Raw genomic sequence first — 17309 nt, 5'->3', positions numbered from 1 at the left:
ATACAGTAATAATGCCCCTTCTTTACCCTGTATAATACTTGCACAGTAATAGTGCCATATACAGTAATAATGCCGCTTCTTTACCCTGTATAGTACTTGCACAGTAATAGTGCCATATACAGTAATAATGCCCCTTCTTCACCCTGTGTAGTACTTGCACAGTAATAGTGCCATATACAGTAATAATGCCCCTTCTTCACCCTGTATAGTACTTGAACAGCAATAGTGCCATATACAGTAATAATGCCCCTTCTTTACCCTGTATAGTACTTGCACAGTAATAGTGCCATATACAGTAATAATGCCCCTTCTTCACCCTGTATAGTACTTGCACTGCAATAGTGCCATATACAGTAATAATGCCCCATAGTACTTGCACAGTAATAGTGCCATATACAGTAATAATGCCCCATAGTACTTGAACAGCAATAGTGCCATATACAGTAATAATGCCCCTTCTTTACCCTGTATAGTACTTGCACAGTAATAGTGCCATATACAGTAACTAGCTATTGAACCCGTTCTACGCCCGGGTGGCGAGCATTTATATTGGTATATGGTCTCCATGCTGTCATGTGCTGCTCCATCCTGCCATGTGCTGCTCCCATCCTGCACCCCCATCCTGTCATGTGCTGCACCCATCCTGCGCTCCCATTCTGTCATGTGCTGCTCCCATCCTGCACCCCCATTCTGACATGTGCTGCTCCCATCCTGCGCCCCTATTCTGACATGTGCTGCTGCTGCCATCCTGCGCCCCCGTTCTGTCATGTGCTGCTCCCATCCTGCATCCCCGTTCTGTCATGTGCTGCTCCCATCCTGCTCCCCCGTTCTGTCATGTGCTGCTCCCATCCTGCGCCACCGTTCTGTAATTTGCTGCTTCCATCCATATGCCCCATATGCAGCTCCATAAAGGTTTATGGCCCCCATAAGATGCTCCATATTATATGCCCCGTACACTGCTCCATAAAGGTTTATGGCCCCCATAAGATGCTCCATAGTATATGCCCCCGTACACTGCTCCATTATGGTTGATGGCCCCATAAGATGCTCCATAGTATATGCCCCCGTACACTGCTCCATTATGGTTGATGGCCCCCATAAGATGCTCCATAGTATATGCCTCCGTACACTGCTCCATTATGGTTGATGGCCCCATAAGATGCTCCATATTATATGCCCCCGTACACTGCTTCATTATGGTTGATGGCCCCCATAAGATGCTCCATATTATATGCCCCCGTACACTGCTCTATTATGGTTGATGGCCCCCATAAGATGCTCCATATTATATGCCCCCGTACACTGCTCCATTATGGTTGATGGCCCCCATAAGATGCTCCATATTATATGCCCCCGTACACTGCTCCATTATGGTTGATGGCCCCCATAAGATGCTCCATATTATATGCCCCCGTACACTGCTCCATTATGGTTGATGGCCCCCATAAGATGCTCCATATTATATGCCCCCGTACACTGCTCCATTATGGTTGATGGCCCCCATAAGATGCTCCATATTATATGCCCCCGTATACTGCTCCATTATGGTTGATGACCCCCATAAGATGCTCCATATTATATGCCCCCGTACACTGCTCCATTATGGTTAATGGCCCCCATAAGATGCTCCATATTATATGCCCCCGTACACTGCTCCATATTATATGCCCCCGTACACTGCTCCATTATGGTTGATGGCCCCCATAAGATGCTCCACATTATATGCCCCCGTACACTGCTCCATAAAGGTTTATGGCCCCCATAAGATGCTCCATGGTATATGCCCCGTACACTGCTCCATTATGGTTGATAGCCCCCATAAGATGCTCCATTTTATATGCCCCCGTACACTGCTCTATTATGGTTTATGGCCCCCATAAGATGCTCCATAATATATGCCCCCGTACACTGCTCCATTATGGTTTATGGCCCCCATAAGATGCTCCATAATATATGCCCCCCATAAGATGCTCCATAATATATGCCCCCCATAAGATGCTCCATAATATATGCCCCCCATAAGATGCTCCATAATATATGCCCCCCATAAGATGCTCCATACTATATGCCCCCCATAAGATGCTCAATACTATATGCCCCCCATAAGATGCTCCATACTATATGCCCCCCATAAGATGCTCCATAATATATGCCCCCCATAAGATGCTCCATACTATATGCCCCCCATAAGATGCTCCATAATATATGCCCCATATGCTGCTGCGATATATATAAAAAAAATACTATACTCACCTATCGTCGCTGGGTGCCGAGTGCTGGGGGGCCTGAGCAGGCAGGGACACCGGCACGCTGTGGGGGTCAGGTGCCGGTATCGCCGCCAGCTCAGGCCCCCCAGCACTTGCTATATTCACCTGTCTGTCCCGTTCCAGCGCTGCCCGCCGCTTCTGCCGGATCCTCTGGCTGTGACTGTTCAGTCAGAGGGCGGTGCGCATTAAGCGCATCATCAAGCCCTCTGAACTGTGAACGTCACAGGCAGAGGACCGGGAGACGGAGCCGCACGCAGCGCTGGAACGGGGGACAGGTGAATATAATACTTACCCTCCTGGCGCATCCACGGTCCCTGCCTCTCCGGTGGAGATCGCGGTGTGCGTTCAGTGTTTACGCATACCGCGATCTCCTGGGAGCGTCACTCTGCGAGGTCTAGACTGCGCCGGCGCTTGCGCAGTCTATAAAGGCTTCGGACAGAGTGACGCTCCCAGCGTTATATTATAGATAATGCCCCTTCTTTACCCTGTATAGTACTTGCACAGTAATAGTGCCATATACAGTAATAATGCCCCTTCTTTACCCTGTATAGTACTTGCACAGCAATAGTGCCATAGACAGTAATAATGCCCCTTCTTCACCCTGTATAGTACTTGCACAGCAATAGTGCCATATACAGTAATAATGCCCCTTCTTTACCCTGTATAGCGCTTGCACAGTAATAGTGCCATATACAGTAATAATGCCCCTTCTTCACCCTGTATAGTACTTGCACAGTAATAGTGCCATATCCAGTAATAATGCCGCTTCGGTGCATTGTATAGTAATTGCACTTTCCTTATGTCCCCCACAGAGTGCCCCTACACAGCAATGTCTATGTGTACTTCCTTTTAGAAATAATGTCCCCATTTGCCTCCTAATAATACCCTGGTGCCGCCTCTAATTGTAATCCCATATTCTTTCTTATAATAATACCACCCTTATGCTTCACCTATAATGATAATGTTCTCCCACTGTGTCTCCTTATAATAATGCCCCCATCCTTATAATGATGTCCCACACTCCCCCATTGCAATATGAAGCTCCATATCCCCCAATACACATTATAATGCCCCATAGCCTCCTTATACACGGTATGATTCCCCACAGCCCCCTGTGTACAGTATAACTTCCCTACAGCTCTCCTTACACAGAATGATGCCCCATAGCCTACTTATACACAGTATGATAACCACCCTAGGACATTTCATCACAGCTTTCTCCCTCGAAAAAAAATTATACTCACCCGATACTGTCCTCCCATCCACCGCAGCCTCAGTCTTCTCTTCTAACTTGTATATAAATGAGCCAACGCAGGCAATGATGCCATTGTGCTGCCCAATGCGCCTTTATTGGCACCAGCCTCCAACAAGCCTTGATCTGGAAGCATCCCTCGGCCTACTGGAGTAATTGGCGGTGCAGGGAGCCTATGGCTCTCTGCTCCACTATGGCTATTTACAATATCAGCATCCAGAGGATGCCGATAATAAGAGTGCTGCAGAATGTTGCCCACTTTCGGATCGCCCCAGCTGGAATTTGCCAGAATTGCTGATCCTTATATCTGAATGGGCTTGCAGAAATCCCTGCACATTTTGCATAAATAACTATATCCACTTGTGTAGAACTAATCATTAGGTGATGAAATTATTGCAAGACACCCGATGCTTGTGAATCTAGTATATTGCACACTTAGATATTGTTTTTTCTGTTGTATTTCTTGTTTTTACTGATGTCATTGTGTGATCCTATGATCCTTGTTTTCTTCTGTAACAGGAGGCTGCATCAACAGTTTGAAAGCTATAAAGAACAAATCAGAAAAATAGGAGAGGACACACGTCGGTACCCTGGAGAACACAAGGATGATGCGCCAACATGTGGAATCTGTCACAAAACAAAGTTTGCGGATGGCTGCGGACATTTATGCTCTTATTGTCGAACAAAATTTTGTGCCCGTTGTGGTGGTCGTGTTTCACTTCGGTCAAATAATGTAAGTTGTCTATGTTTAAAGGGGTTGTCTATGTTTTTTTTGTTTGTTTTTTTCATTTTATTGAATAGAGGAAGGTTTGAAAATAAGAAAATAAGCTTTTTTTTCACTTGTTAAAGCTGCACCATTGCTGCCGGTTGTTGATCTGTGGAGGTCTTGGCTGTAGGAGTGACATCCTGTCTACAACTTGTGACCACTGCAGCCAAACACCGGCCTCAGTGGTGATGCTCAGATAGTTGTCGAAACCTTTTACATATTTTACACAAGTATTATTAAAAGCTGTGCCAGACTCATCCTCTGCAAGAAACATGAAGGTTAAAGGATTATTGTGGTAACATATTTTAGCTAATTGTAGAGGAACTGGGAGTCTGAACTCCGCTGACCATTATGGAAAATGTTCTGGGAAAGTCCTTCTGACTGCTTCAGCTGATGTGTGATGGAGTACACTTAGTATCTGGTTCATTAACCAGTAAGAGATTTACTGTATGTAAAGTGGTTAATGCTCAGACTGGGAAATTACTGGTTAAGAGGGATCCACAACTGCTGACTTGTAAGGTCAAGTTGTACGGCTATGTTCATACTGAGTTTTTTAAGTGTTTTTGGTACGGATTCTGTCCCAAAATCGACATAAAATTCAACTTCATACTGTATCTACAGGCAACAATCTTCATATTTATTTGAATGAACAAATTACCCTGTAGTGCACGAACTCTTCTGAAGGAGAAGCCAGGGCCCACGGAGGATTCTCCGGTTCTCTGGTGGGCCAGTCCAACCCTGAGTGCACACATAGCTCTCATAGAAGAAGAATGATAGTGATAATTTATTGTACATTGGTGTTTCACTGAATATGCGTAATGATTTGGCCCCAATGATTTTCTTCAGATGCACCACATGATTCTGTGGAGGGATAAAGACTGTGGATAAGCACTAGTAATATAGTGCATCACCGCTGCGTAGTGGCGCCTGTGGTAAGTTGTCTGCTTCTCATTGGCGCCACCACACAGCGGTGATGCTCTATACTACTAGCGCTTATCCACAGTCTTTATCTCCCCACAGAATCATGTGCATCTGAAGAAAATCATTGGGGCCGAACCGTTTCGCATATTCGGTGAGACACCATTGTGCAATAAATGATCACTATCATTCTTCTACTACGAGTGCCAAGTTCCTTCTTTGTTAAATAAAGGGCTGGGACCCTACTTCAGATATTGAAAATCCTGAAGCAGCTAAAAGAAGAGCCCTGCTCATCCTTCTAGCAGCGTCCACTGAGAAGCCACCCTCTCTACACTGCATACTACACTGCTCAAAAAGTAAAGGGAACACTAAAATCTCACATCCTAGATATCACTGAATGAAATATTCCAGTTGTAAATCTTTATTCATTACATAGTGGAATGTGTTGAGAACAATAAAACATAAAAATGATCAACGTAAATCACAACTACTGTCACACGGAGGTCTGGAGTTGGAATGATGCTCAAAGTCAAAGTGGAAAATGAAGTTACAGGCGGATCCAACTTCAGTGGAAATGCCTCAAGACAAGGAAATGATGCTCAGTAGTGTGTATGGCCGCCACCTGCCTGTATGACCTCCCTACAACGCCTGGGCATGCTCCGGATGAGGCGGCGGATGGTCTCCTGAGGGATCTCCTCCCTGACCTGGACTAAAGCATCCGCCAACTCCTGGACAGTCTGTGGTGCAACATTACATTGGTGAATGGTGCGAGACAGTCCATAGCTTCAATGCTTTCATCTTGCAGGAACTGCTGACACACTCCAGCCACATAAGGTCTGGCATTGTCCTGCATTAGGAGGAACCCAGGGCCAACCGCACCAGCATATGGTCTCACAAGGGGTCTGAGGATCTCATCTCGGTACCTAATGGCAGTCAGGCTACCTCTGGAGAGCACATGGAGGGCTGTGCGGCCCTCGAAAGAAATGCCACCCCACACCATTACTGACCCACTGCCAAACCGGTCATGCTGAAGGATGTTGCAGGCAGCAGATCGCTCTCCATGGCGTCTCCAGACTCTGTCACGTCTGTCACATGTGCTCAGTGTGAACCTGCTTTTATCTATGAAGAGCACAGGGCGCCAGTGGCGAATTTGCCAATCCTGGTATTCTATGGCAAATGCCAAGCATCCTGCACGGTGTTGGGCTGTGAGCACAACCCCCATCTGTGGACATTGGACACTCAGACCATCCTCATGGAGTCGGTTTCTAACCGTTTGTGCAGACACATGGAGGGCTGTGCGGCCCTCGAAAGAAATGCCACCCCACACCATTACTGACCCACTGCCAAACCGGTCATGCTGAAGGATGTTGCAGGCAGCAGATCGCTCTCCATGGCGTCTCCAGACTCTGTCACGTCTGTCACATGTGCTCAGTGTGAACCTGCTTTTATCTATGAAGAGCACAGGGCGCCAGTGGCGAATTTGCCAATCCTGGTATTCTATGGCAAATGCCAAGCATCCTGCACGGTGTTGGGCTGTGAGCACAACCCCCATCTGTGGACATCGGACACTCAGACCATCCTCATGGAGTCGGTTTCTAACCGTTTGTGCAGACACATGTACATTTATGGCCTGCTGAAGGTCATTTTGCGGGGCTCTGGTAGTGCTCCTCTTGTTCCTCCTTGCGCAAAGGCTGAGGTAGCTGTCCTGCTGCTGGGTTGTTGCCCTCCTACGGCCCCCTCCACATCTCCTGGTGTACTGGCCTGTCTCCTGGTAGCGCCTCCAGCCTCTGGACACTATGCTGACTGATACAGCAAACCTTCCTGCCACAGCTCGCATTGATGTGCCATCCTGGATGAGCTGCACTACCTGAGCCACTTGTGTAGGTTATAGAGTCCGTCTCATGCTACGAGTGTGAAAGCACAACCAACATTCAAAAGTGACCAAAACATCAGCCAGAAAGCATTGGTACTGAGATGTGGTCTGTGGTCCCTACCTGCAGAACCTCTCCTTTATTGAGTGTGTCTTGATAATTGCCAATAATTTTCATCTGTTGTCTATTCCATTTGCACAACAGCATGTGAAATTGATTGTCAATCAGTGTTGCTTCCTAAGTGGACAATTTCACAGAAGTTTGATTCACTTGGAGTTATATTCTGTTGTTTAAGTGTTCCCTTTATTTTTTTGAGCAGTGTAGTATACTATATACATACTGTACTAGAACAACTGCTGGCATTTTCCTGAAGCTGTTCTTCTGGGAAAACTCAGTGGCTGCTTCGACGTCTGAATGATTCCACGTGCACATACTCTTACTGCAGCCTGTACAAAGAAGAAAGGTTGTGATTTGCAGAAATTCATTATGCCACTTAATAAATCTTCTTAAATTACTTAATCTTTTGGGACCATGGCAAGATTTTGGCGAGAGATGAGAAAAATTTGAAATTTTGTTGCTAAAATATTGCTCATGATGAATTGCAAGACTAAAACCTGGCAGATACTCCATGATAAATGTTTGGCAGTGCCCTGGAGGTACAAGGCTTATTGATACCGGTGTTAAGCTTAATTGAAAGGATTGAGTGTACATGAATCAGGATATAAGCAGTAAGGCATGCTGTAATAGGAAAAGTCTCTGACTTCTTTTAATGCCATGACTGTGACCATGTGATTCCTTTTTAGCCTAAAAGACACATTTGATCACACAGCATGCACTTTAATAAAGCAGTGTAGAATGCACTGGAGAACCCTTTAGTAGATACGATAGAACCTGCTGGCATATTTTCTATAAATCATCTTTTAAGGGAATCTGTCCTCAGGTTTTTTGTCATCTAATCTGAGAGCAGCATAAGAGACAGAGACCCTGATTCCATTGATGTGTCACTTACTGGGCTGCTTACTGTAGTTTTGATAATCTCCATCTGATAAAATAGTGATTTTATCAAAATAACACTAGTAAACCTGCTGCCGTGTATTCATAAAACCAGAACAAATAAATGTAGGGGTATATTCAATATAACAACCAAAGGAAAGAAAAATTACCCTAAAAAATACCTTTTAATGAATAATATTTAAAATTTCATAAATAATTAAACACATAATGACTACCAACACCATAAACACCAGTTCTGTGCAAGGTATAATAAGCCGCTGGAGTACCACAGGAACTCTTTTAATGAAGAGATGTATTCCTGAGTTCCTATTAATCACCCTAATGGAACTCACTCCTTCCTTCCATCAAGAGAATGCCAAGAGTGTGCAAAGCAGTCATCAAAGCGAAAGGTGGCTACTTTGAAGAACCTAGAATATAAGACATAATTTCAGTTGTTTCCCACTTTTTTGTTAACTATATAATTCCGCATGTGTTAATTCATAGTTTTGATGCCTTCAGTGTGAATGTACAATTTTCAATAGTCATGAAAATACAGAAAAATCTTTAAATGAGAAGGTATGTCCAAACTTTCGGTTCCGCACCTATCGCCGAGCAGGATACCTAATCCCTGCCTGACCCTGGCGATAAGCCCTGCATCGGGAAGGGTAGGATGTGCTCTGGTCAATCCCCAGTACTGCTATAGACAGCTAGGATACACTAAACTAAAGGGGACACTTAGCGTGAGTAGACTCCGAGAGAAACACCAATGTGCTCCAAACTCCAAAAAAGACGCTAGCCGACTGCTGCAGCTCCAAGCCTCAAATGGGAAGCGCAAATAGAAAATAACACCCGCAACTCCCAACAGCAAGTTGGGAGCTATGAACACCCAGATCCAGGTGTGACCATTAGAGCCAGGGGAGGTGGCCACTGGATCCTAGAAGTCTGCCAAGCAAACTACTGAGACCTTCTGAGGACAGATACAGTGCAACGGTCTGCAGCCTCTGACACATCTGTGACAGTCCGGCAACTTGGTGTACTCATCAGGGACGTATGTTCCCAAGTTTTTTTTCAGAGTAAAATAGGAAGGAAGGAAAAATGAATGGGGAACCAGCCATATTGTCATGGTTGCCCAATGTTTGTTGATGTATGTAGGGAGCAAAGATTACCCTGTGTAGTACAGTGCTACAAAACAGCTACTCGATCCCCTACTGACCCCGATCTAATAGAAGACTACCCACAATGGTCTTGTGTGTATCAGAATTGCTGAATCCCTTCTTCTTTTACAATGTGTGGACAGTCAGGAGCATGTGTGTTGCTTACTTTGAGAAAAGATGGCCCCAGGATAATCACAAATGGTCCAGCTTCCAGCTTCAGCTTCAGTGCAACCAGTTTTAACGAGGACATCACATTAGACACGCGTTTTGGCTAGAACTTGTTGCACTGTATTAATTATTTGGTTTAATCGGATCCAACAAATGCCAGATTTTAATCTTTAGTTCAAGCTGGAAACTGGATTATTTGTGATTATTGAGAATGCTCAAAGACACTCTGGTCGATGGTGGGGTGTCGTGCTTCCAACTATTCTTTCTATTTTTGGATGGTACCAGGAAAACCTTGGGTGCTGGCAATAATACCACCCACCTATACATTGTCACGACCAAGTACACCCTTTCATGAGAACCATATCCCCAAACTGGAAAAATTATTCAGAATTGTTTGAGGAATATCACAATGAGTTCAGGGAGTTAAAGGAAATCATCATTTTTTTTGCCAGATAATCTAAGAGCAGTGGAGACAGAGACCCTGATTCCATTGATGTGTCACCAGGCTGCTTGAATGGAGTTTTTATAAAATCACTGTTTTATCATTAGGAGATTATAACTAGAGGTCTAATAAATCTGCTGCCAGGTAGTCTTCCATATTCATTAGTTCTGTATAAACCTGCTTCCACTGATTGGCAGCTTACTGCCTATGCACAGTGTATGCAGAAACCAGCCAATGAGTGCTGTGGTCGGAGTTATATAGAGTGCAACCTTCAGGGAACTGGTAGATCTGCAGCAAGTAAGGCACTGATTGTATGTGATATACAAGACACAGAACAGTAAGTGACACATGGCTAGAATCAGGGTCTCTGTCGCTACATCATGCTACTCTCAGATGGGATAGCAAGAAGGTGATAGGTTATCTTTATAGGAGTTGTCCAGGCTTATTAAATAATTGCATGACATCATATGGATGTAAGCAGTGAACAAAGCAAGAAGACCACCGGAATGATCACTGTGTAGTGGCCGTCACCGACTACTGCAGATCATCTTCTAATTCTAATGTGCAGGCTAATTGGCTTATGTTGTATACAATACACTGATTACAGCTAATCAAATAGTCTCAGCAGAATAATGTTTTAAAGGTATTTAACCCCTTTTCGACGTTGGGCGTGACAGTATACTGATGTCGAACTCCCTCTGGTGCAGGCTCCGGCGCTGAGCCCGCACCTTTCCAGGCACATGACAGCTTATCTGTACAGATGACATGTGCCTCCAAAATCGCGATCCACACACAGCTGTTAACTAGTTAAATGCCGCTGTCAATCTTGGACAGTGGCATTTAACTCGCGCATACCAGAAGCGTATCGTAAATCCCGCCCATCGGTGACCCCGTCACATGATCGCGAGTCACTGATGGGTTGGCATGACAACCAGAGCTCTCCAGCAGACCTCTATGGTTGTCATTGCCAGATTGCTATGAGCGCCACCCCGGCAGTCGGTGCTCATAGCAAGTGAGCATTTCTTCTACACACAGGCGATCTGATCATCAACTGGGTGCAGCAGAGCCGATCAGACAACTGCAGCTTCTAGTCTAACATGGAAACTACTGATGAATGAAAAAAGTAGAAAATAAAAGTTTTTAAAAATATTACAAAAAATATAAAAGTTGAAATAACGCCCCATTTAAATACTTTTTTTAAAAATCAAACAAACATACACATATTTGGTATCGCCTTGTTCTGAATTGCCCGATCTATCAATGTAAAAAAAGAAATAACCCAATTGCTAAACAGCGTAATGAGAAAAAAATTCAAAAACCTCAGAATTACGTTTTTTGGTCTCCATTACATTGCAATAAAATGCAATAACGGGCGATCAAAAGAACGTATCTGCACCAAAATGGTATCATTAAAAAAGTCAGTTCGGGGCATAAAAAATAAGCCCTCACCCAACCCCAGATCATGAAAATTGGAGACGCTACGGGCAGGGCCGGCGTCAGCACCCGGCGCACCTGGGCAAGTGCCGGGGCCCTGGCGAGACGGGGGGCCCACTCACGCTGTGTGGGATACAGCCAGGGCCGGCAGAAGCTCCACTGATAATCATAATCAGTGAAGCTTCCGGTGTAGAGACTGGTTGAGGACCTGTAGTGACATCACGATCATATGACCTGCCATGTGACCGTGATGTCACCACAGGCCATGTATTCATAGGCATGTGCTGTGCACCTCCTGTCCTCCTGCAGCATGGAGCTTCTGAGGGGAGGGAGAGCTAAGACCTGGGCCGGCACCTACATACCTTGGCTGTGATGTGAGGTACCATAAGTCCTGCAGCACCCTTTGTGTGTTCTGCTCCTGGTGATGATGGCTCCTCAGCAACTCCTGCTCTTGTGGGCAGTCCCAGCAGAGGAGAGGGCAGGGAGGTGTCTGCTGGGATAGTGCTGCTGGGAGCAGGAGTAGCTGCAGCTGATATTGTTTGGAACATCTCATTCCCTCCAGCATAAAGCAGTGTATGTGAGGTGTGTGTAATTGATGTGTGTATACTGTGTGATATGTGTAGTGTGTGCTGTCTGTGAGCTATGTGTATGTGGTTATATGAATCACATGTATCAAATGAGCATTTGTTGTGCAGCATGTGTGTGCCATGTATGTATGTGTGTGTGCCATGTATGTATGTGTGTGTGTGCCATGTATGTGTGTGTGTGTCATGTATATATGTGTGTGTGCCATGTATGTGTGTGTGTGTGTCATGTATGTATGTGTGTGTGCCATGTATGTGTGTGTGCCATGTATGTATGTGTGTGTGTCATGTATGTATGTGTGTGTGCCATGTATGTATGTGTGTGTGCCATGTATGTATGTGTGTGTGCCATGTATGTATGTGTGTGTGCCATGTATGTATGTGTGCCATGTATGTATGTGTGTGTGCCATGTATGTATGTGTGTGTGCCATGTATGTATGTGTGTGTGTGTGCCATGTATGTATGTATGTGTGTGTGCCATGTACATGTGTGTTCTATATATGTATGTTCCATGTACTGTATGTACGTGTGTGTGCCCTGTACGTGTGTGCCATATACCTGTACTGTATGGGTGTACCATGTACATGTACTGTATGTATGTGTGTACCATGTACGGGTGTGTGCCATGTACTGTATATACAGTATGTGCCATGTATATGTGTGCCATGTGCGTGTGTGCAACATGTGCTGTATGTGTGTACCATGTACATGTACTGTATGTATGCGTGTACCATGTACGTGTGTGTGCCATGTACATGTACTGTATGTATGTGCCATGTATATGTGTGCCATGTACGTGTGTGCAACATGTACTGTATGTGTGTACCATGTACGTGTGTGCGATATGTACATGTACTGTATGTATGTGTGTGCGCCGTGTACATGTACTGTATGTATGTGTGTGGCATGTACGTGTACATGGCACACACACATACATGACACACACACATACATACATGGTACACACACATACATACATGGCGCACACACATACATACATGTTAAAAGGGGGCCCACTGAGACTCTTTCACCCGGGGCCCTCAAAAACCTGGAACCGGCCCTGGCTACGGGTCTCTGACAGCATCACAGACAATAACGGACCCGGGAGCAGCAGCGGAGACTCAGCGCTGGATTTGGGGAGGGGGAGTAGACTATAGTTTGTTTTGTTAACAACAAGCTGTGCTGGGGGGGGGGGGGGGGGGCAGGAGTTTTATGAAACTCAAAAACCCCTTTTAATGATTGTTGATTGCTAAAGGGGTCGTCTGGTTATAATATTCTGATGAGCTAAAAGCACTCACAAAGGCTTTGTCAGGCATGTTTCAGAACGGAATCCGTCTGAAAAAAAGACTGTGTGCACACATCCTTATTCAGGCCATTCAGTTTTGAGACAATATATTGGCCATCAACATGAGTTTAGTTGGGTCCAACACCCAGCACCCCCACTGATCAGCTGTTACAAGCTATGCTAGCCGCCAGAAGTACACACTGCACCGAGCAGCGCCATTCAGTGCGTAAAATCGTAACACCATACTCTTTTGGTGCTCTCAAGTGGTGTCGTCACTAGGTCTCCCAGGGCTCGCGTGACATTATGTCATGCGATCACTGCAGTCAGTCAGCGCTGGCTTCAATCTCCCCTTCTTTGGACGTAACCAAGACCCGAAAGCAGTGGTGACGTGTTTATACTTTTCCTCCGATTGTTCCACTCCTGATTTTGGCTTGCAAATATGGATTTAAAATACTGACCAAATACTGAACATGTCCTAAAGCAGAGTTGTTGTTTTTAATGCAAACTGCAGACGAAGGTATTCCGAAACCGGTAGAGATAGTTACTTGTCTTTCTGCAGCCACCACTAGGGGGAGCTGAGGAGTAGTACCGTATACTATGTATACATTGTTCTGAATAATAAAGCTGTATACAATTGACCTCTATATTCCCTCGGAGTGGTGGCTGCAGGTACTCAGTTGTATGTCAAAAATGGAGTTTTGCATGCTATAATGATATGCTTAGACATCATTTTAACCTAGATGAACAGATTCTCAAGAGTGGACATTAGTGAGTTTGTTCTCCATGCTGGAGGAAAAAGTAATGAACCGAAATGATTCTTCTTCAGTTAAATAATGATGCACTTTCTTGAAAGCTTTAATTTAATTTAACCTTGACCTTTTTACTTTTGCTTATTAATACCTGCTTGCCATTAATTTTCTTTTTTTTTCCCTCTCTTTTTATATTCTGCTTTCTCGGATGCTTTCCCACAGGAGGACAAAGTGGTTAGAATCTTTTCTTTCTTTCATCTTGTGTATGATACAATGTTGGAATATTTTTTGAGACGTTATGGTGCCAAATGCGTGGGTTGTGTTATTGTGTCGTTTTGACAATCGCAGTGTCGCTGCTCTTCAATCACTCCTTCAGTAAATTATATTAGATGTAATTTGCATTGTAAATGGCTTCTGTCAGGTAACCTATATTTATAAGAGGTTAGGAAAAAACTACAGCTGTTCTTTTTATGAAAAGAGATATAAATAGCCAGTGTTAATGTACAAAATAAGGAACTTTTAATTTGTCAGTCACCTAAAAGAGACAAAGGAGATGAGGATTTATACTTAGAAGACTGATAAAAAGAGGATTTTGCAGAAGTAAATTCATTTTACAGGCGACAAATGTTCCTGCCTTACTATATACAGCTCTGGCAAAAATTAAGAGACCGCCACATCAAACCCCTGCCATGGGCAGCCCAATCTCCAGACCTGAACCCCATTGGAAACCTCTGGAATGTAATCAAGAGGATGATGGATAGTCACAAGTCATCAAACAAAGAAGAACTGCTTACATTTTTGAGCCAGAAGCAGTGTGAAAGACTTGTGGAAAGCATGCCAAGACACATGAAAGCTGTGACTAAAAATCATGGTTATTCCACAAAATATTGATTTCTGAACTCTTCCTGAGTTAAAACATTAGTATCGTTGTTTCTAAATGATTATGGACTTGTTTTCTTTGCATTATTTAAGGTCTGAAAGCACTGTTTTTTTTTAATTTTGACCATTTCTCCTTTTCAGAAAAAAAATAAAAAATGTAGTGCTTGGAAATTCGGAGACATGTTGTCAGTAGTTTATAGAATAAATGAACATTTTACTCAAAAATATACCTATAAAGAGAAAAATCAGACAAACTGAACATTTTGCAGTGGTCTCTTAATTTTTTCTAGAGCTGCATATTCTATACAGTAGGAAAAATCATGTCACATCTGTCCATTGTACATACAGTATTGTAGGGGATTGTTCACACGGTAAGGTTTTCAGTTTCTATTTCATCTCCATATTTTTCCTGACTTTAAATGTAAAGTAGGAAAACCAAAACTTGACAATTGCTGCTTTTTCAGTTCCTGCTTATCCCTACAGCAGTGTGATCTTCTTTTTGGCAGAAACAAATGTGCCAGTGCATTCTCTTGGCCCCTGCATGTCATTGTGTGTACACTCTTTTACATATCTCTCTCTTGTGTGTAGTGGCCGCTCACTGCACGGAGGATCACACCACAGCATGGAGCCGCTACACATAAATGAGGGACATGATGGCATGCACACACTGATATTGTGAGCGGTCTCCTCTTCCTCTTGAAATCAGAATAAACCTTTCCCGTTTTAGGTCAATTAGGATTACCATAATATTAATATTTGCCAAATGCCAGAATAATAAAGAGAGAGAGAGAATGTTTTAAAGCATTTTAATACTTACTGCAAAGTCAAAAGTTTACATACACTAAGGTAACAATGTCTTTAAACAATTCCGGACTGGCCATATGATGATATCATGTGTTTGGAAGCTTCTGGCAACATCTGAGTTCATTAGAGACACACCAGTGGATATATTTTAATGCACACCTGAAACACACTGCTTTACTACGTAGCATCATGGGAAAGTCTAACGAAAACCGCCAAGATATCAGTATTTGAATTGTGGACTTGCACAAGTCTGGCTCATCCATGCGTACAATTTCAAGATACCTAAAGGTACGCGTACATCTGTACAAACAATTTTATGCAAGTACAAACAAGATGGGAATGTCCAGCATTCATACATCTCAGGAAGGCGACGGGTTCTGTTTCCCAGAGATGAACATGCTTTGGCCCGACAATTGCATATCAGCCCAAGGACAAAAGCAAAAGTCCTTGTGAAGATGATGGCGGAAGCTGGTAAGATTGTGTCAATATCCACAGTGAAACGAGTACAGTATCAACATGGGCTGAAAGGCCACTCTACCAGGAAGAAGCCATTACTCCAAAAGAAACATAAAAAAGCCAGATTAATGTTTGCAAATGCATACAGGAACAAAGACCTTTTTGGTGTCCTGTGGTCTGATGAAACTAAAATTGAACTTTTTGGGCATAATGACCATCGTTACGTTTGAAGGAAAAGGGGAGAAGCTTGGAAGCCTAAGAACACCATCCCAAATGTGAATCAAGGGGGTAGCAGCAGCATGTTATGGGGTTGTTTGGCTGCAGGAGGGACTGGTGCACTTCACAAAATAGATGGCATCATGAGAAAACAAGATTATGTGGCAATACTGAAGCAACATCTCAAGACAACAGCCAGGAAGTTAAAGCTTGTGCGGAAATGGGTCTTCCAAATGGACAATGACCCAAAGCACAAAGTGGTAGCAAAGTGGCTTAAGGAAAACAAAGTCAAAGTCTTGGAGTGGCTATCACAAAGCCCTGATCTCAATCCTATTGAAAACTTATTGGCAAAGCTGAAAAGGTGGGTGCGAGCAAGGCGACCTACAAACCTGGATCAGTTACACCAGTTTTGTCAGGATGAATTTGACCAAATTCTGACCAACTGTTGTGAGAAGCTTGTAGAAGGATATCCCAAATGTTTGACCCAAGTCATTCAGTTTAAGGGCAACGGTACCAAATACTAATGAAATGTTCGTAAACTTATGACTTTACAGTAAGTAATGAAAATGCCTTAAAAGATTCTCACTCTCTCTCTCATTATTGTTCTGGCATTTGGCAAACAATAATTCTGGTAATCCTTATTGACCTAAAACTGGAAAGGTTTATTCTGATTTAATGTCAGATATTGAGAAAAACATGCATATTTGTCTTTTTATATAGTGTATGTAAACCACTAGTTTCAACTGTATAGTCATCTTTTACATTTAAAAAATAACAAAAAGGAAAATGGACTGATGCAAAAGTTTGGGTAACCAGCAAAGTTAGTACGTAGTAACACCCCCTTTTACAAGTATCACAGCTTGTAAACGCCTAATATAGCGAAGAGCCTTTCAATTTTTGTTGGCGGAATTTTCATCCATTCTTCCTTGGAAAATTCTTCAAGTTCTGTGAGATTCCTAGGTTGTCTTGCATGCACTACTATTTTAAGGTCTAGCGACAGATTTTCAGCGATGTTCAAATCAGGGGACTGTGAGGGCCATTGTATAATCTTCATTTTGCACCTGTTGAGG

The 17309-nt window shown here is 43.6% G+C and overlaps 1 protein-coding gene across 33 annotated transcripts in view; it reads left to right on the top strand.

Annotated features, from left to right (window-relative positions):
• The window catches only part of RIMS1 (regulating synaptic membrane exocytosis 1), a 540636-nt gene that overhangs the window by 109441 nt on the left and 413886 nt on the right, over positions 1–17309 (top strand). For 16 of the 33 annotated variants that reach the window (XM_069726596.1, XM_069726604.1, XM_069726589.1 and 13 more), the window contains exon 2: positions 4039–4259. Coding sequence is in view for 17 of the 33 variants with exons in the window: in XM_069726603.1 (XP_069582704.1) it covers positions 4039–4252; positions 14107–14118 (226 nt within the window). In the remaining 16 variants the exon portion in view is untranslated. Of the gene's footprint in view, positions 1–4038; positions 4260–14106; positions 14119–17309 lie in introns of all 33 variants that reach the window. The other 17 variants (XM_069726603.1, XM_069726584.1, XM_069726577.1 and 14 more) reach the window with 2 other exon arrangements.

This window comes from Ranitomeya imitator, chromosome 5 (genome assembly GCF_032444005.1).
Source record: "Ranitomeya imitator isolate aRanImi1 chromosome 5, aRanImi1.pri, whole genome shotgun sequence".
In the NCBI taxonomy this organism is placed as follows: Eukaryota; Metazoa; Chordata; class Amphibia; order Anura; family Dendrobatidae; genus Ranitomeya; species Ranitomeya imitator.
This window is presented reverse-complemented; position numbering and strand designations above follow the sequence as displayed.